The 20,816-nt window shown below is 39.0% G+C and overlaps 1 protein-coding gene and 1 long non-coding RNA gene across 2 annotated transcripts in view; one reads left to right on the forward strand and one right to left on the reverse strand.

Annotated features, from left to right (window-relative positions):
• The window catches only part of LOC118501620, a 92,246-nt gene extending 82,620 nt beyond the window's left edge, over nucleotides 1-9,626 (reverse strand). Inside the window, exons 1-2 of the long non-coding RNA XR_004904254.1 lie at nucleotides 9,278-9,626; nucleotides 7,448-7,565 (exon numbers count right to left, since the gene is read on the reverse strand). This is a non-coding gene — a long non-coding RNA (uncharacterized LOC118501620). The remainder of the gene's footprint in view (nucleotides 1-7,447; nucleotides 7,566-9,277) is intronic.
• RASA2 (RAS p21 protein activator 2) overlaps nucleotides 1-20,816 on the forward strand; it is a 123,567-nt gene that overhangs the window by 44,191 nt on the left and 58,560 nt on the right. The window contains 1 exon segment of the mRNA XM_036030739.1: nucleotides 11,088-11,164. Within this exon segment, the coding sequence (XP_035886632.1) occupies nucleotides 11,088-11,164 (77 nt within the window).

Here is a 20,816-nt window from a genome sequence, read left to right on the forward strand (position 1 = left end):
CTTTCATTTTGTAATGTGAATAATTAATGTTTTCTATCTTTCATTAACTACTCACTTTGCAAAATGAAAGAGAAGGAAAAATACTAGATGATGAGATTCCACTGTACTCTTTTTGTATGTCTGATGAGACATCTCTCCCTGTGCTTTCTACGTTGTCTAATCTCTTAACAGCTTGAAAAAAAAAAAAAAGGCCACATCAGCCTTTGAGTCTACATGACCATATAGCCAAATAGCAGCCTCATTCTCTAAGATCTCATTTCTCTGCCACAATTTAGAGAGAGAATTTGGCCAAATATGGATCACATGTCCACTGCAGTATGATTTGATATGACATGGGGGGGTAAAGTCACTGCAGAAAAGTCTATTTTGGACTTTGGGTAGGCATGTTTCCCATGAAAGGGATTTGGGTAGAAAAGTGATCAGTATCTCTACTTCAGAGGGAAAAGATGTTTGATTTCCTAGCGGTACCACTAGCAGGCACTTGTACCCAAAATAGTTGCTATCCTATAGTTGTTCAAGGGTCTTCATCTGTGAAATGAGAACTTCAGTATAAAGGATTCCCTTCAATTTCAGTAACATGAGAAAACATAATTTAGCCCTGAAATGAAAAGATCCCAATAGTGGTAAAAGATGGGTTGTTGAAAATTTCAGAGCTTTCACCTCTTATCTGGACTTGTTTCCCAAATGCTTTATTACTGCTTTTAATAATGTTAATTATTTTTAATTTTCTCTTCAAACATTTAAGATATTATTAATATTTCATAAGTACACTTTCTAACACTTTGGCAGTTTTTCTGTATTGAACTATTCTCTTCTCAACCCACTCTAAGCTGCCTTCAGACCCCACAGTTGGTCAGAGAGAGAGAGAGCACAAACAGCTCTCACTGGTGTTACACCTATGACATTGTGTCACTAAGTCTAGTGGACATTTTTCAGTCCTCCTCTTACACAACTTTCCAGCAGCTTTTGATATTGTTGAGCACTCTCTTCTTTTTCAAGCAATCTCATCTCTAGTTTCTGGTCATCATCCTACTTCACTTGGTGTTGGTGCCTCTTCCTTTAAATTCTCTTTGGCTGTGGTGATCTGTATCTATGTCATTAGCTATTTTGTCCTGGAACACATAAGAAACTAAGTATTTTTCCTTTATTTATTTCTTAGGTGCTATGATAAAGAACATGTCTTTACGTAAGACTGATGAAACTTCTCATGTGGAGAAGTTGGTGCTCCCATTAATAAAGGGTGTTTGTCTCACACAACTTGTACAAGCAGTAATTCCATATATACTGTCAATCACATCCTTTTGATGTAATTAGTTAATAAGTCCTTACCAATAAGCTCATCTTGAATTTCTGTAACATGCCATAAGTTATTGTTTTATAATATTTCTTTTGAAATATGGCCTTTGTCCTCCCTCTTTAAACGAGCATTAAAAAAGAAATGCATCGATTATAGCTAATAATATAAGTTGGTTTTTTACATGCCATTAAAACATATTGAATATCACAGGTTGATTTTTTTAAAAATTCATTTGTAAATTTGTTAACATGAAATAATAAAGGAATGAGACTTCTAAACCCTAATAAATACTTCTCTATGAAGAAAAAATAAATCTATCCATACATAAATAAGAGACAGTAATATCTTTAGTCTTTTTATCTGACAGGTAGTTGCATCCAAAATGATTTATAGATTTAATTACTATATATGAAGACATGTGTCAAATCTAAAAGTTTGGATATTTCCCTTCTTTTTTTTTTTTTTTTTTTTTTTTTTAAGATTTTATTTATTTATTTTTTTTAGAGAGGGAAGGGAGGGAGAGAGAGAGGGAGAGAAACATCAATGTGCGGTTGCTGGGAGTCATGGCCTGCAACCCAGGTATGTACCCTGGCTGGGAATCGAACCTGCGACACTTTGGTTCACAGCCCGAGCTCAATCCATTGAGCTACACCAGCCAGGGGCCGATATTTCCCTTCTTATAAAAAATGCTTTTTACCCGTTGAAATATACAGAGTTCTCTTCTGTGGAATATTGTTAAAATTTAGTGTTTTGTGAGAAAAACTTAAAAAATGTTTAGACTCGAGGATTTAAATGCATGCATTTGTGTGCATTGTATTGTGCTCACATGCCTATATTCATCTGAGCTTTCCAAACTCTATGCAGAAATTCACATATCTTCTTTCTAGGGTACCAAGAGTAATATAATTTAAAATTAAAATAATCCCAGATTTTTCTGTGTGATATTTTTATAAAAGTAATCGAAATAAAGTTGGTATATAAAATATTAAACCTTCAGATAGTGCCAGGATAATTTCCTAAATATGCTAATACAAATTGGTGTGGCGCTGTTGCGTATACCAACCTAACATAATTAATGCTATTGAATACATATAGAATCATCTTTTAAGAATTTGGATTTAATTAAAAGTAGGGAGTATAGTTATTACCAGATATTTGATCTTCCATTGTTTTCTGACATACATAAATGCTATATTATTTTGTCATTGAATCTCCCTTAGATATTGGATAAGAAAGTAGTTGTAGATCAGATCACATTACATGTTTCTGATCAAACATAATTCCTTGTCAGTCTTACTGTTTCTTCTTTGTAGGCTATGACTTGTTTTTTGTTTGTTACTTTTAGGATTTTCTCTTTATCTTATACTTTCATACTTTACTATGCTGTGCCTATGAGTGGTTTTCTTTATATTTATCCTATTTGAGTGTTCCTGGGGGCTGTTGAATCTTTGCCTTATGATCATTGCTCAGTTTTGGAAAATTCCAGGCAATTATCTCTTTATCTGTTTTTTTCCTTACCTATTCTTACTTCTCTCTCCTGAGACTATAATTACATGAATAATATACCCATTTTGCTATACCCCTTATTCTCTCTTTCTCTGCTTCATTTGTGGATATTTTCTACTGACTAATCTATCTCCCATTTACCCGTCCTTTTTTTTTAGCCATGGATAATCTTCTGTTGAATATATCCTCATTTTGGTTATTTTATTGCTTAATTCTAAATTTTTCATTTGATACATCTTATAGTGTCCATTTAATTGCTAGGTTTTTTCATTTCGTTTTTTATCTTAAAAATATTTTTAAATGGCTTTTTAACCTCTGTCAGTTAACTCCAACATCTACATCTGTAAGTCTACTGCTTTTTGCCAGTTTTTTGTTTCTGGTGTTATCTTCTGGCATGCTTAGTAATTTTTGATGGAGTGCTAGACACTGAAATACGAAATATTTTAGAGATAATTTGAAGCCCTGGATTTTTTTTCTTTCTCCTGAGATTTACTTTTGCTTTTGGCATGGGCATAGATTAGAGGCAGTTTACCTTATTCCAGTTAGGGATTCAACTGATTTCAGGCTAGGTTTTAGTCTTTGTAAGGGCTCATTTTTGTTGTTCATTCTTACAACTCAGGCATAGTCTTTTAGAGGTTCCAACAGAAAGCCTGGGTGTTTACTATCTTGGTGGACCCTGGACTGTAATTTTTATGTGCTCAGCACCATGAGACTGTGGAAAACTTTAAGTTTAGCATCTCCAGCCACTGCTGAAGTTAGGAAATCCCATTCAACAAGCTTCTTTGGATGCCCCACCAGCAGCTCCTGTTTTTATATCTCATTGGCCAGAATTGTATCATATGGCTATCATTATCCACTATCCCTGGCTTCAAAGGGTATGTTTTGCTGAACTCATAACTGCCCTTTCAAAAAACAAACAACAAAAAAACTTGTTTTGCTACAATCCAAATACACAAAATGATAACAGATGTAAGTAAAACTGAACTTTTGTGTAATGTATTAAAGAATACCAAATACATTTTCTACAGTGTTTACAGATTTAGGTTTCTAACCCTGAAAAGTAGCTTCAAGTAATTCAATAAACTTTTTGCTCTTGTTTCTTTGATAAAAAGTAACACACATTGGTAGTAGAAACTTAAAAAATCTAAATGAACATTTAAAAAATACAAACATTTAAAAAATCTGAAATCCTACCAACAAAAGGTAACTTCTCTCAATGTTTAAGTAGATTGACTTGTAGTAATTTTATGTAGTGATATGTGTAGAGTATATTTCATTTTTATAAATTAAACTTACATAGCCTATTTTGCAACTTGTTTTTTTACTAAGTATTATGTACGTATTTCCATGTTAAAGTATACAATGAGGTACTGTTTTACAGTTTAGAAATTATACTTTCCTTAATTTAACTCATGCTTTTTAATTTTAGTGTTACACACTAATAGTATGTGTCTTGTCTCCTGTTCTGTACCCCCTCTTTCTTGACCAGGTTAATATACAATCACGTTATTGTTGACTAATGCCAGAGGAATGTCACATTAACAGCCAGTGGGAGTAATGAATAAGTCCTTTAGGCTCTGACTCAAATGATAATGATTCCTGATGGAATCCTATTAAATATCTTTTTATTTCTAGGCTTTACTTGATATAGTGCTATGAATTGTGAATAAAATTATGCTTTTTCTCTATTCTAACAGTTTTTATTGTCTTAGAAACAGAGATTCTGTACATTTCTCAAGAGACCATTGGTAGTGCCTTATTAATGTACAGTTTCTACCATAAAATGCACACATGTAAATAGTAAAACTGTTTTGATATGCAAATGTTGGTACAATTGGCTAGGTTCACTAAGTGACACATACATGCCCGTGTGACAACAAACATGATTAAAAATTCTACTTGGGTAATATTACATATTACTACAGATCATGGACCTCTTCAAAGTCACTTGTGGATAGCAGGGGTTGTGGATAGTAAATACAGGAGTAACAAAAGATGTATTTTATAAATTATATATGATGTTATAAATATTTGTGCCTAGATTTTTAATGTAAGATTTGTTTAATTCTAAATTCATCTAACTACTAATTTTACTACCACTGGTGCCTTTCTTTGGAGCTTAGCTTTCTTATGCAGACTTTTGGGTTAAAACCCATCAATATTTATTGCTTATCACTTATTATCTATCTAACTTTGAGCTTTGCGTGTAGTAGACCTCAGATTCACTCTTGTGTAACAGATTCCCTTAAAATATTGAGGTTGATCAGGTTAGATTTCTGTGAAAGGATACTGGAAAGGGGTTGTTCCCAAAAGCAACAGTGACTAAATAATGAACTTTCTTGCCTCTAATGAAACTACTTACATCATCAGCCCCTAAGCATCACACTCCTGCAGTATCCAGTTGGCACTGGGGGAATTGGTCTTTTTGTCAGCTGGGTGGAGGTAATCCAGCACTGGATTCTTAACTAGTTCAGAATGGCTCATAGGCACTTTAGAATTGCTCATCACCAAGTTTTGGATTATGTTATTCTTAAACCTTTGTTTCTTAAGACATTGATACTTTGTTTTAAATTTATACTACTGAGTTTTTTAAAATTCATATTAATGGCTATTTAAGAAAGTATTCCTTTGTTTTCAGTGTGATATTTTTTTAATTTTTAAAATTATATTTTAATGATTATGCTATTACAGTTGTCCCAATTTTTCCCCCTTCATCTCCCTCCACCCAGCACCTCCCCCACTCCTTCAGACAATCCCCACACCATTGCCCATGGGTCATGCCTATAAGTTCTTTGACTACTCCATTTCCTATACTGTACTTTACATCCCCATGGCTATTCTGTAACTACCTAGTTGTACTTCTTTTCAAGTATATTTTATTGATTATGCTGTTACAGTTTTCTCAATTTTCCCCCCTTAATCTCCCCTTTGCCCTGCATCCCCCAAACCTCCAGCTTCCCCCCCCCCCTTAGTTTATGTCCATGGGTTGTACAGGTAAGTTCTTTGACTTCTCTGTTTCCTATACCATTCTTAAGCTCTCCTCATCTATTTTATACCTACCAATTATGCTTCTTATTCCCTGTACCTCCCCCCTCATTCTTCCCCTCCCCCTCCCCACTGAAAACCCTCCATGTGATCTCCATTTCTGTGATTCTGTTCCTGTTCTAGTTGTTTGCTTAGTTTTTGGTTTTTAGGTTCAGTTGTTGATAGCTGTGTTTGTTGCCATTTTACCATTAATGGTTTTTTATCTTATTCTATTCTAAAATAAATCCCTTTAACATTTCATATAATAAGGGCCTAATAACAGTGAACTCCTTTAACTTGACCTTATCTGGGAAGCACTTTATCTGCCCTTCCATTCTAAATGATAGCTTTGCTGGATAGAGTAATCTTGGATGTAGGTCCTTGGCTTGCATGATTTTGAATACTTCTTTCCAGCCCCTTCTTGCCTGCTAGGTTTCTTTTGAGAAATCAGCTGACAGTCTTGTGGGAACTCCTTTGTAGGTACCTGTCTCCTTTCCTCTTGCTGCTTTTAAGATTCTATTTATCTTTAATCTTGGGTAACTTAACAATGATGCACCTTTGTGTGTTGTTCTTTGGATCCAATTTCTTTGGGACTCTCTGGGCTTCCTGAAAGTCTATTTCCTTTGCCAGATTGGGGAAGTTTTCCTTCATTATTTGTTCAAATTATTTTTCAACTTCTTGCTCTCATTCTTCTTCTGGCACCCCTGTGATTTGGATATTAGAATGTTTAAAGTTGTCCCAGACGTTCTGAAGACTCTCCTCATTTTTTTGAATTTTTGTTTGTTCTGTTCCGTTTGGATGTTTATTTCTTCCTTTTGTTCTGCATCATTGATTTGAGTCCCAGTTTCCTTCCCTTCACTGTTGGTTCCCTGTATATTTTGCTTTATTTCACTTTGGGTAACCTTCCTTCTTCATTTTGCGACCCAAATTGCAAAATGAAATGAGCATCCTGATTACTAGTGTTTTAAACTCTCCATCAGAGAGGTTGGCTACCTCCTTGCCGCTTAGTTCTTTTTCTGGAGTTTTGATCTATTGTTCTATGTGGGCCATTTTTCTTTGTCTTTGCACACCTCTTATGTTGTAGGGGGGTGGAGCCTTAGGTATTTGCCAGGGCGGGGCAACCCTCTTTGCTGCCTTGTGGCGCTGTCTGTGGGGGAGGGGTTAGAGAGGGAACAATGGCTCCTTTGCTCTGCTCTATCCCCATTTTCCAAGGAACTCTGTCTTGTGAGACTGGGAGTTTTCCCCAACCTGGCAAACCCCAGCCGACAGTTTATAGCTAGCTTGTGTCTCTAGTTTCCCATTCAGACAGCCCTGCCTCGCTCTGCCACCTTTGGGGGGGGGGGTGTCCTCTCTGCCCCCTCTGACTGCCCAGCTGCTCAGTCCTGCCCTCCTGCCTATCTGGTGAGTGTTTCTTTTAACTCCTTGGTTGTTGGAGTTCCATGCAGTTTTATTTTTTTCTGGCACTTCTGGTTGCTTATTGATTTTAGATTGGTGGTTATCCTCCTTTTGGTTGTGTGAGGAAGCAAAAGGTTTCTACCTATGTCTCCATCTTGGCAGTAACTCTATTGAAGCTTTTTTAAAAAAAGTTTTAAAAATAGTAACTTGTAACAGCACTCTTACCTTTGGATCCAGCCAGTGGCTTCTGCTGTATCTGAGTGACCATCACTGATGCAGAGGTGTCCGGCCTCCCGATCAGAACACTTCCGGAACTGGTTAGTCTCTGGGGTGTGCTCAAAGTCTATAAATTAGGACAAAGAAAATAATATTTTTAGTTATTAAGGAAAGCCTGCAAGCACAAAATATTGACTGCTAACCTACATACAAGGAGGAAACTTTATTGCCTAAAATGCACTTAATATTAAGCATCTAAAATATGAACAATACTTCTGATTCCTTTATATGAAACAAAGCACAGTACCCTTGCCTCACGCCCGCGGTCTGCCACCGTGCCGCAGGTCTCCTAAGCCAGCCCTGCCGCAGGCCAGTGGTCTGCTGCTGTGCCGCGGGTCCCTTAAGCCAGCCCGCCTCGTTCCCAGGTCCCCCGCCATGCTGTGGGTCCCCTAAACTAGCCCTGCCTCGCTCTGTGGTCCCCTAAGCCTGCTCTGCCTCAGGCCTATGGTCCGCCACCGCCGCCATGCCACGGGTCCCCTAAGCCAGCCTCGCCTCACGCCCGCGATCCGCCACCGCCACTGTGCTGCGGGTCCCCTAAGCCACCTCCGCCTCACGCCTGTGGTCCACCGCCGTGCCACGGGTCCCCTAAGCCAGCTCCGCCTCACGCCCGTGGTCCGCCGCTGTGACACGGGTCCCCCTAAGCCAGCTCCCCTCACTCCCGTGGTCCCCCGCTGTGCTCTGGGTCCCCTAAACCAGCCCCACCTCGCGCTGCGGGTCCCCTAAGCCACCTCCACCTCACGCCCGTGGTCTGCTGCAGTGATGCGGGTCCCCTAAACCAGCTCCCCTCACTCCCGTGGTCCCCCGCCGTGCTCTGGGTCCCCCAAACCAGCCCCGCCTCACTCCCGTGGTCCCCCGTCGTGCCGCGGGTGCCCTAAGCCAGCCCCGCCTCACGCCCGTGGTCCGCCGCCGTGCCGCGGGTCCCCTAAGCCAGCCCCGCCTCACGCCCGTGGTCCGCCACCGTGCCGCGGGTCCCCTAAGCTACCTCTGCCTCACGCCCGTGGTCCACCGCCGTGCCGCGGATCCCCTAAACCAGCTCCCCTCACTCCAGTGGTCCACTGCCTTGCCACGGGTCCCCTAAGCCAGCCCCCCCCTCACTCCCATAGTCCTTCCCCGCCCCCCCCGCCCCCCGCTGTACCTCAGGTCCCCTAAGTCAACCCCGCCTCACGCCCGTGGTCCGCCGCTGTGCCGCAGGTCCCCTAAGCCAGCTCCCCTCGCTCCCGTGGTCCCCCGCCGTGCTCTGGGTCCCCTAAACCAGCCCCGCCTCACGCCCGTGGTCCCCCGCCGTGCCGCGGGTCCCCTAAGCCAGCCCCGCCTCACGCCCGTGGTCCGCCGCCGTGCCGCGGGTCCCCTAAGCTACCTCTACCTCACGCCCGTGGTCCGCCGCCGTGCCGCGGATCCCCTAAACCAGCTCCCCTCACTCCAGTGGTCCACCGCCTTGCCACGGGTCCCCTAAGCCAGCCCCCCCTCACTCCCATAGTGCTCCCCCCCCCCCCGCTGTACCTCAGGTCCCCTAAATCAGCCCCGCCTCACGCCCGTGGTCCGCCGCTGTGCCGCAGGTCCCCTAAGCTAGCGGCCCTCGCTCGCGTGGTCCACCGCTTTGCCACGGGTCCCCTAAGCCAGCCCCCCCACTCACTCCCATAGTCCCCCTCCCCCTCGCCCCCCCCCCCTCCGCTGTACCTCAGGTCCCCTAAGTCAGCCCCGCCTCACACCCGTGGTCCGCCGCTGTGCCGCGGGTACCCTAAGCCAGCCCCCACCACTCCCATAGTACCCCCGGTGTACCTCGGATCCCCTAAGTCAGCCCCGCCTCACGCCCGTGGTCCGCCGCCATGCCGCGGGTCTCCTAAGCCAGCTCCGCCGCATGCCCACGGCCTGCTGCCCTGCCGCGGTCCCCCGCCGTGCCGCGGTCCGCCACTGTGCTGTGGGTCCCCTAAGCCAGTGCCACCTCACGCTCGTGGTCCGCCGCCGTACCTTAGGTACCCTAAACCAGCGCCGCGTTGCTCCTGCCCTCTGCCGCAGTGCCTAGGTTCGCTGTGCCTTGGGTCCTCTAAGCCAGCCCCGCCTCGTTCCCGGGGTCCTCTGCGGTACACTGGGTCTCCTGTGCTAGCCCCGCCTTGCTCACACGTCTGCTGCCCTGCCCCCTCAGTCCTCCCCCTTGTCCTGGGGTCCTCTCCCCCCGCGGAGTTGCCCATCTTGGTCTCTCTTACCGCTCTGGTGAATGTTTCTTTAACTCCTTGTTTATGAGTTCCATGCACTTTGATTTTTCCGGCATTTCTGGTTATTTATTATTTTTAGATTGGTGGTTATCTTCCTTTTGGTTGTGCGAGGAAGTGAAGGGTTTCTACCTATGCCTCCATCTTGGCGGGAACTCTCCCATTTTTGTCATCAACACCTTGGCCATGTAGTGTTATCTTTCCTTTATTATCACCCCAACTAAATTGTGAGTGTCTTATAAGCAGCAACTGTGTGTTATACATGGATGAATTACTACCCATTCCCACAGTGCCTCCTAAAATATAGTAGATATATCATAAATCTATTATCTAAGAAAAATGTTGACAAATTGCATTACTAGTTTTAACTTAGTTTTATTGTTTTAGAATTGTATGATGTCTCTGTCTTTTAATGATACTGCCTGTGCCCTTATTGATGATTTGTCTTTTCTGGGAAAAGCATTCTATGTTTATAATTAGTTTTTATTTCAAAATTTTCTAAAATACAAGTGTTATCTTTCTTCATAATCCGTGATATTTAAGATACATAAATAATGGGTTGGCCAAAAAGTGCATTTGTTTTCTCCCCTTAGATGGCTCTAATAGCACTTAGTTGTCTTTAACTTCATTCAAAACAATTTTGTTAGATTGTGTTGTGACAGCTGTCATATCAGTGTGCATTAAAAAATCTTACCAAAATTGGTGAATTTTTGTGTAGCCATTTTAATATTAAAGATGGAAGAAAATATGCAACATTTTCTGCATATTATGCTTTAGCATTTCAAGAAATGTGAAAATGCAGCTGAAATGCAAAGAAAAGATTTATGCAGTGTGTGGGGAAGGTTCTGTGACTGATAAAAACTGTCAAAAGTAGTTTGTGAAGTTTTGTGCTGGAGATTTGTCACTGGACGTTGCTCCACGGTCAGGTAGACCAGTTGAAGTTGATAGCTATCAAATCAAGACATTAATTGAGAATAATCAGCATTCAACCATGTTGGAGATAGCTGAGATACTCATAATATCCAAATCAATTAAGATTTGGGTGGAAAATGAAAATGTGTCTCTTATTTTACAAAAAAAAAATGTAACGGACTTTTTAGCCAGCCCGATATTTGTTGAGCTGGGCTTAAAATTCTTAGATTTGAATACCATGTTTGATATAAGCATTTGACTGCTTCTTTCAGATTTTGATGTACATTTTTGGTTATTAGTCATTTAACAGGAATTTAATGTGGGCAAAGCCATGTGCTAGGGATCACTAATATTTAGTTAGCATGTAATGAAATACTATGAACACCATGTGGAAAAAATATATACTTTTAATTAATATTTTTTCCAAGAAAATAGACTACTCAGTTTATTTATTTTTGTCATTACAGGGTAAAGTTCACCTTGAATTAAAACTGAATGAGCTGATAACAGAGAATGGAACTGTGTGCCAGCAGCTTGTTGTACAGTAAGTATATTTCTTGTACCAAAATCAACTAGAAATAATTCTCCATTTTATATTATTTGAATCTTAAGCCAGCTCTTTAAGTAGTTCAGAAGCAAAATTACTATGCTATTTCTTTGTTAAATTGATTTCCAGTTTATTTTCTTATATCTAGTCTACTTAGGTTATAGTAAGTCATTAATTAATTCAACCAAAGTTTATTATTGAATGTGAGTTAAATCATAGATATAGGCAATAGGGTGTTATAGGATCACAGATAAGTGTGTCTAACTGGCAGGAGGAAGGTGGGAAGGCTTCCTAGTAGAGTACTTCTGGGAACTTGGGATACCGCAGAGCAGAGAGCACTGGAGACCTGAGACTAAAACTAAATGCTTACTTTGAGATTACCAGTGTTGATTTTCACCTACTTTGAATTCCTTTTTTTCCTCTTTTGCCTTGAAGTCATTTTTTTTTTCACCCAGTCTAACCTTCTGACTGTTCTGGAAGTCTGTTCTTGCCCATCCCTTATCTTTTCCTTCCTACCCAAATCCTTCCTCTGTGTTGTCAACAAACTGCCCAGTATCCCTGATTTCTTCTGAATGTCTTCTTTGTCTTTGTCATGACTAATATCTGAGTGTCCTTTGAGATAGTTTCCTCTACTGTGTTCTCAACCAGAGGCTGTTTTTTAAAATAGCACATACTTTAGAGCCAGAGAGTAAGATAAATGTTACTTTCCTGTTGCTTCTCCAGACTATAATTTATTCTGTTAATTGTGAATACCCCAGCTCCTTTGAGGCATCCTCTTTCTACATAAATATATATACTTATATTTAGTATTTTAATATGTACACTAAGTACCACTTCTAATTTACTTAATTAATTTTTTCTGAACTCTTTTCAAATGTTACATATGAGTATATCATGACCCTTAGTTATATCAGTGCTTATTTTCCGAAAGAATAAAGGTACTCTCTTAAGTACTGTAGTAGAGTTACCAAACTCAGGAAATACAACATTGTTAAAGTAAAAGTATAATCTATAGTTATTGTATTCAGTATATTAATCTACAGTTACTATATTTTACTTTGGTCAACTGTTCCAGTAATGACCTTTAGGACATTTTGTTTTTCTCCAGGAAGAATTTAGTTTAAGAGCACATATTGCATTTGTTGTCAATCTCCTTAATCTTCTTAAGCTGTGCTGGTTTTAGCTTTTGTCTGTCTTTCATGGTATTAAGATTTTTGAAGAATACAGACCAGTTACTTTTCAATTTGGATTTCCCTAACAAAAAAAATAGTTAAAGCTGTATTTCCAGGTTTCTGCCCTTAGACTGACAATATACAATGAAAATATTTGGGTTAGTCCCTCTTCGCAGCACTCCCTCTGCTCAGTTTGTTATGTTATATATTTGAAATACAACTAGTAGGATTGGGTTGGTTGGTTTGTATTCAGTTTAATGTTTTCCCCCATCCTTTTTGGTTTACTTTTATTTCTTGAATATGTAGAATAATATTAGCATGACTTCAAAAGTCCAAAGTATACCAAATAGCATTATTCACAAATGTTATTCAGTCCCTGCTCCCTGTAACTTGATTTCTATTCCTGTAGTTTTGCCTTTTCCAAAATGTCATATGAACAGATTCATATAATATATAGTCTTTTGTGTCTGGCTTCTTTCACTAAGTTAACATAATGCTTTTAAAATTCATCTACATTGTTGCATATATCAATAGTTTAACCTTTCTTAGGTATTTCCTTTTTTTTCTTGTCATAACTTGATAGATACTGTTATCCTCATTTTCCAATGATAAAATTATATACAGATTAGTTAAATAAGCCCAAGTTCATGTAGGGAGTGATAGAGTCTATATTTGAACTCTGGCAGTTTGATTTTATTTATAAACATTTTTTCATTTGAGATAATCACAGATTATAAGAAATTATGAAGTACAGAGGGGTTCTGTGTCTTACACTCAGTTTCCCTCAATGGTTATATCTTATGTAATTATAATACAATACAGAAACCAGGAAATTGGCCTTGTACAATATACAGTATATTATATATCATCTCATCACATGTATAGATCTGTGTAAACCTCCACCACAATAAAAATATAGAACTATTCTATCACTATAAACATCTTCCTCATATGACTTCTTTATAGTTATAATCCACTCCTTTCCCCACCACCATCCCTAACCTTTGGCAACTTCTAATCTGTCTCCACATCTAAAGTTTTGTCATTTCAAGAATGTTACGTAATGGGACCTTCTAAGTATGTGACCTTTGAGATTGGCTTTTTGCAGTCACATTCTTCCAACTGTTTGTGAGTTTCTTATGGATAGAATGTAGTTGGGTCACTTTTTAAGTCTACTCTGCTAAGCTCTGTCTTATTTACTTAGTTAATATACCATTAGTTTATACCATTTATTTTTAATGTAATTATTGATATATTAGGCTTAAATTGGTTGCCTTATTTTTTTGTTTTCTGTTCCTTCTGTGTTTTCTTTTTCTTGGGTTACTTGAACATTTTTTAGAATTTCATTTTTGATTTATCTGTAGTGTTTTTCAATCTATAGGTATTTCTTTTGTATACTTTTAGTGGTTGCTTTAGGTATTACATTGTACATGTATAACATCAGTCTATGTGTTGACATTTTACTAGGTTAGAACAAAGTGTAGAAATCTTACCTTCTTTTAAATCCTTAACATTCACCACTTGTAATACAATTGTCTTAAATGTTTCTTCTACATAACCTTGAGAACCACATCAGTTTTATAATTTTTGCTTCAGCCATTTAACAAAATTTAGAAATGTTAGAAAGTTGTATTTGCCCATATTTGACCTTTTCTTATCTTTCTTCTTTCTATTATTTTGCTATTCCTTCTTTTATCCACTATCTTTTTTAAAAAGATTTATTTTTAGAGAGAGGGGAGGGGAAGGAGAAAGAGAGGGAGAGAAAATTCAACGTGTGGTTGCCTCTCACACGTACCCCCTACTGGGGACCTGGCTTTGCAACCCAGGTATGTGCCCTGACTGGGCATCTAACCCGCAACCCTTTGGTCATTCACAGGCTGGCACTCCATCCACTGAGCACACACGAGCCAGGACCTCTATCTTTACATTTAGAGAATTTCTCTTTTCTTAGGGTAGGTGTGTGCTGGTGATACTTCTTCTTAGTTTTCCTTCATCTGAGACTGTCTTGATTTTTTTCTTCATTCTAGAAGGATATTTTCATGGGATATAGAACTTTTGGGTGACAGTTCTTTAAAAAAGAAAATGTACCGCTTCCTTCTGGCCTCATGTTTTTTGATGAGAAATCTACTGTCAGTCACATTGTTTTTTTCTATGCAGGTAACGTGCTCTTTCTCTCAGGCTACTTTCAAGATTTTTTCTTTGTTAATTTCTATGTTTTAGCTTGACTGCGGTATATCTTGGCATAGATTTCTTTCAGTTTATACTGTTTAGCATCCATCCAGCCTCTTGAATATAAAATATGTCTTTTGCCACAATTGGGATATTTTCAGCTATTATTTCTTCCGATACTTTATCAGTTTTACCATCCTTCTTTCCTTTTTGAGACTTCAGTGGCTTGAATGTTAGATATTCTGTTATAGTCCCACAGCTTCCAGAGGCTCTTATCTTCCCCCCGCCCCCCCAGTCTATTTTCCCTCTGTTTTTGATTTTGGGTAATTTCTATTGCTGTGTCTCCTAGCTCACTGTTTTCTTCCTCCATCCTCTTCATTCTGATATCAGCACATTTATGGAGGTGTTTGTTTTTGGGTTTTTTTTGTTGTTGTTATGTATTTTTAAGTTCTAAAATTTCCATTTTGTTCTTCGTATCTTTTATTTCTTTGGTGAGAATTTATCTTTTTTGCTGAAACTTTGTTTTTTTATTTATTTCAAATGTTCAAAATTTCTCATTAAGTCATTTTTATGATGGCTGCTTTTATATTCTTGCCAGATTAATCAACATCCATGTTATCTCAGTGTTGGCATGTGCTGATTGTCTTTTCTCATTGAAGTTGAAGATCGCCTATTTTTTTTTTTGGTATGATGAGTAGTTTTCTCTATTCTGGACATTTTGGGTATTATGTTATGAGACTCTGGATCTCATTTAAATCGTTTTAGCCAGATTTTTCTTACACTCTGCTGGTGGGGTAAGAGGAGTACTTACTCATTCTCATCAAGTAGAGGTAGAAGTTAGGTTCCTGACTTCACATCTGTTGATATTCCTTGAGAAGTGTTCTTTGTTTATGCTGAATGGAGTAGTTGAGGCTGCCCTTGGTCCTCGCCTGTGGGAATCTCTCTGGGCTAGGGGAAGTGCCTCTTACTGTTTGTGCCCTCCACCAACACCATTGTTGGGAGCAATTAGTTACCCTTGCCTTTCCACTCAGCCTTCTTGGATACCACCCTGGCATGGGGTTGGGGGTAGTGCCTTATTGCTACTAGCTGGGGATGGAAAGCCAGGTTCCCCGGGTGGTTTCTGTTGACACTTTCGGGGGAAGGGGCTTACTAAGTCTAGATTCTCTCCTCAACCTTTGGCCTTTGTTGGTGGGGTAAGGATGGAGCCACAGCTTTTTTCATGATTAGAATAGATGGTTATTGTCTGGAAGTGGTTTCTGTCTTGCTAAGTTGCCTAGTTCCTGGTCCTTTTGCTACAGAGAATTGGGTTTCTCTCACGGCATTTTTTGTTTATGCTCAATGGTGTTTCCGGGTTGGTAGCTTCTCTGCTACTCAGCCAGGGATATGTAAAGTACAGTATTCCCCCTTATCTGTGGTTTTACTTTCTGTGGTTTTGGATACGCACTTCCAACCACAGTTCATGAATATTCAATTAAAAATTTCAGAAATAAATGATTTATAAGTTTTAAATTGCACACAGTTCTGAGTAGTATGGTAAAATTTCACACCGTCCTGCTCCACCCAGCTCAGAATGTGAATCATCCCTTTGTCCACTGTATATGCTACCCACCCGTTAGTCACCTAGTAGCTGTCTCAGTTATCAGATCGACTGACTCGATATTGCAGTGCTTATGTCCAAGTAACCCTTATTTTACTCAATGGCCCCCAAAGCACAAGAGTAGTAATGCTGGCAATTTTGATACACCAGAGAGAATCCTTAAAGTGCTTCTTTTAAGTGAAAAGGTGAAAGTTCTATACTTAATAAGGAAAGAAAAAAATTGTATGCTGAGGTTGCTAAGATCCACAGTAAGAACGAATCTTCTGTGAAGTTGTGAAGAAGGTAAAATAAATTCATGCTAGTTTGAGAAGAGAGAGACCACATTTATATAACTTTTATTACAGTATTTGATTATAATGGTTCTATTTTATTATTGCTGATAACCTCTTGCCTAATTCATAAATTAATCTTTATCATAGGTATGTATGTATAGAAGAAAGCATAGTACATATAGGATTCAGTACTATCCATGGTTTCAGGCATCTGCCTGGGGGTCTTGGAATGTGTCCCTCAAGGCCGAGGTGAGGGGGTGGCGGGCTACTATTTAAAGAAAGCCCAGGGAGCTTATCGCTGTATCTTTTCTTGGGTCCCAAGATTTCTACTTGGTTTATCTTCTCTTCACCTATAAAGAGTTTCTTGTGTTGGTTTTTATATAATGTTCAGAGTTTTTAGCTATACTTAGTAGGAGGAATAGGGAAGCATGCATCTACTTCATCTTGTCCTAAAACTGGAAACCAGTTAATTTCATTTTGTTTATGAGTAGTATTCTATTGTATGGAACTTGTTTGTTCATTCTTCAGTTTATGGATATTTAAATTATTTTCCATTTGAGACTACTATAAAGAAAGCTGCTATAAATCACAAACAGGTTTTTATGTGAATGTATGCTTGTCTATTATTTCTTTTTTCTATTCATTTTCACTTAAGCCTCCTTTGTCCATACTCACTGACTTGCAGCAACAGAATGCCAGTAGTAGCCTTATGGGATTTATTGTTTCTTTCTCAACTTGAAAGGTATTTCGAAGTTTGGTATTCTGTGTTTTAGTAACACTTGAAGACATGGTTTCAAGTGTTGTTTGCTTTGTGCTCCTTGTTAAACTTAAAGTTTTGGGGATAATGTATGGAAAGATTCTAATTTTATTTATTTTTTAAAGATTTTATTTATTTTTAGAGAGGGTAAAGGGAGGGAGAGAAACATCACTGTGTGGTTGCCTTTCACAGGCCCCCTACTGGGGACCTGGCCTGCAACCCAGGAGTGTGCCATGACTGGGAATTGAACCGGTGACCCTTTGGTTTACAGGCAGTGTTCAATCCACTGAGCCATACCAGCCAGAGCAAAAGAGTCCTATTTTAGCAGTAACTATTATCCTGTAGACCTAGAAGCTCCACACTGGAGCATTCTTGTACATCAGTAATACCATGATCTACTGGTCTTTACCACCTTCTTTCCCACTCCTATTTTCACTTCCCTTTACATCGTTTTTTAAATCATCTGTCACTATAATCATTTTCTTGCAGGTTCCCTAAATCTTCTGCTCTTCTCTTTCTCCCTCTTATTTATCTGGGAGAATCCTAATATGAATGAACTTAACCTCTGCCTCTGTGTTCAACCCGTATTGAATCTGAATATTGCTGGAGAAAAAACCACACAGACTGTTTTTACTTTACATTCATGACCACAACCTTACGTGGGTGCTTATAACTGTCCTGGAGTTTTGCTATGCTTCTCTAAATGCACCAATGAGCTTTTCCATTACTACAGACTATAAATTGGTCGTGTCTTCCTAAATACAAATCTGCAAACTTGTATTGGCACCCGTCTTTTTGTCCTTATGTTATAGTAGGGGAGGTGCCCCTTTACTTATTAGAAGTGATTATTTCCATCCGAGCTCTGGATTCCATTTGTTTTCCCTACTCAAAAACTTTGCTCCTGCAAATATCCCTTCTTCCATTTCATTTACTTTACCCTCTCTTTTAGATTGTTATCATCATCCTAAAAGATATGCCTCTCAAGACCTCATCCCTATCTCTCTCTCCCAGCTACCATCCCCATTTCTCTGTTGCCCTTTGAAGACAGACTTCTCAAAGTAAAATGGTCTAATAAATATAAGTGTGTGTGTGTGTACACACTTGCTATGTTCACTGAGAAGGCCTAGAAACAGTGTTACTCCAATACAATTGAGCATACTTAGTGCCCATATCTTGGTTTCTAAATATCATTCCCCAATCAGCAATACTGATAGATCTTTCTCTGGTGATGAAAATGTTTTGTATCTTAACTGTCCAATACAGTAGCCACTAGGATGTATGGCTATTGAAAACTTGAAATATGGCTAATACTACTAAAAATTGAATTTTTAATTTTGTCTGATTTTAATTAAATTTAAATAACAAGTGGCTAATGACTACAGTATTAGACAGAGCTGCTCCAATAAAAAGAAACTGGACTTCTTTTCAGCAGAGACTGATTTCAAGGCTTGGGTAGAGAAGATATAAGATGAGCCCAGAGCATTTATGGAGAATGTAAAGAAGTGCTTAAAAAATAATGAGGGCACATAGAGAGGACTTTGAATCCAACTTGAACAAGCTCCCAGATACCCAAGTCTGAGATGATTTTTGCATCAAAATGAGTAATGATAATGATGGATTAAAACCTGTACAATAAAATAAATATCTGTGAGTTGGTACTGCTATAAACAAATAAATACACATGGAGGAGAAGGACTGCTTTTTCTTATAATAGAATTTAATTAATGAATGGTAGGACAAGTGGTAGAAATATAAATCATCATCGGCAAGCACTACAGTAATAGTGCAAGGACAAATCACCTACAGTTGCTAAAAAAAGTGAGCATAAGTATGATGACAAACAGCATATATATGCATAGTTTCGAAGAATATCCACACAAGATGTCTGATAGATACCACCTTAACTGAGTGATCAAAGTTAATATCACCTGTAAGGAGACGCCCAGTACCTGCTTGTATGATGAATTGCAAAAGACACCAAAATGCATAATTTCAATCTAATCATGAGCAAGCATCAGACAAATTCAAATTAAGGAATATTTTACAAAGGAACTGGCTAATTCTGGCAAGATCATGGGGCAGAGAAGGAAAACAAAGGAACTATTTTAGGAACACATGACAACTGCATGCAATGTGAGATCCTATTACATCGTGGACTGGGGAAAGGTACATTGGTGAAATTGGAGTAAGGTCTATAGAGTAATTAATATTGTTATTAACTAATTATGCCATTAGTTTTCTGTTTCTATAAATCTACTTTGGTCATTAGTTTTCTGTTTCTATAAATCTACTTGGCTACAGAAAATGTTAACACTGGGCCCTGGCCAGGTGGCTCAGTTGGTTGGAGCATCATCCCATTCACCAAAAAGTTGAGGGTTCAGTGACCAGTTCAGGCACATACTTAGGTTGCAGGTTCTATCATCAATGCCTCTTTCTCTGTCTCTGTCTCTTTCTCTCTTTGTCTCTTTGTCTCTCTGTGTCTCTCCCTCACTTCCCCCTCACTTCCTCCCTCCCCTTCCCCTCTCCTTTCCTCTCTTCCTCCCTCGCTTGCTTCCTTTCTCTCTAATTTCAGCAAACATATACTCGGGTGAGGATTTTTAAAAAAATGTTAACATTGAGTGTTAGTGATGGATATACAGAAACTCTATTTTTACAACTTTTGAAAGTCAGAAATTATCTCAAAAAAAGCTTTTAAGAATTGTTTATTTACACCTTGTGCATTCAACCCAGGTTTTTCTTTCTAAGCTCCAAATTCATATGTTTACTTGTTTTTTGGCAGCTTCACTAATGTCTTACAACAATGCAATTTAACACATTTAAAACTGAAGCATTGATTCTCCTATCTATCCAGCTCCTTCCTCACAGCCTTAGCAAATGGTACCACCATCCATTTAATGCTCCAGCCAGAATTCTGGGAATCATTTAAAATCTCTCTCCACACATTGGATCCACTTCTTATTCATTCTATAACATTTTTTGGACTCTCTAAGTTTTAGTAATAGCTACTGACATGTCCTTATTTCAAACTGCCAACCATTTCTTAACTATTGTAATGGATTCTTAGCTGTTCTTCCACTCTGCAATCCGTTTTCTTTATAGCAACCTAGTGTAATCTTTTAAAACGAATTAAATCATGTCATTACCCTGTTCAAACACTTAGTGATTTTCCATCGCATTTAGGATAAAGTGCAGGTCCCTTATCTTGGCTCACAAGATCTAGCGTGTTCTGACCCTGCCTGCCTCTGAGTTCATCTTGCGGCATGCCTCTTCTTGTCCATATGCTTGCTGTCCTTCTCTGAATTCCTCAAATGTGACATACTCTTCCACTTCAAAGCTCTCTGTGTCTGCTGATCTTTTTGCTTGGAATGCCTCGTGACCATTCTTTTTCTAGCTGGTTCCTTCTCATTCTTCAAATTTCAGCTTAAATACCACTTATTCTAAAATAGGGCGTTCTGTTCTTTCTTCATAACATTGCTCTTTGCCATTACTATTTTTTTTTCTTTATTGCTTGTCATCTGTTTCTTCAAGTGGACTTTAAGCTCCATGAGGTCATGGACCATGTTTGTCTTATTCACCTTATCACCCCCTGCCTGACACTTAACAGGCGTTAAATAAATCTTTGAAACAACTAAATGAACTAAGACATTTTGTCTTAGAGGAACAAGACAAAATTTGTCTTGTA

This window comes from Phyllostomus discolor, chromosome 7 (genome assembly GCF_004126475.2).
Source record: "Phyllostomus discolor isolate MPI-MPIP mPhyDis1 chromosome 7, mPhyDis1.pri.v3, whole genome shotgun sequence".
Lineage (NCBI taxonomy): Eukaryota > Metazoa > Chordata > Mammalia > Chiroptera > Phyllostomidae > Phyllostomus > Phyllostomus discolor.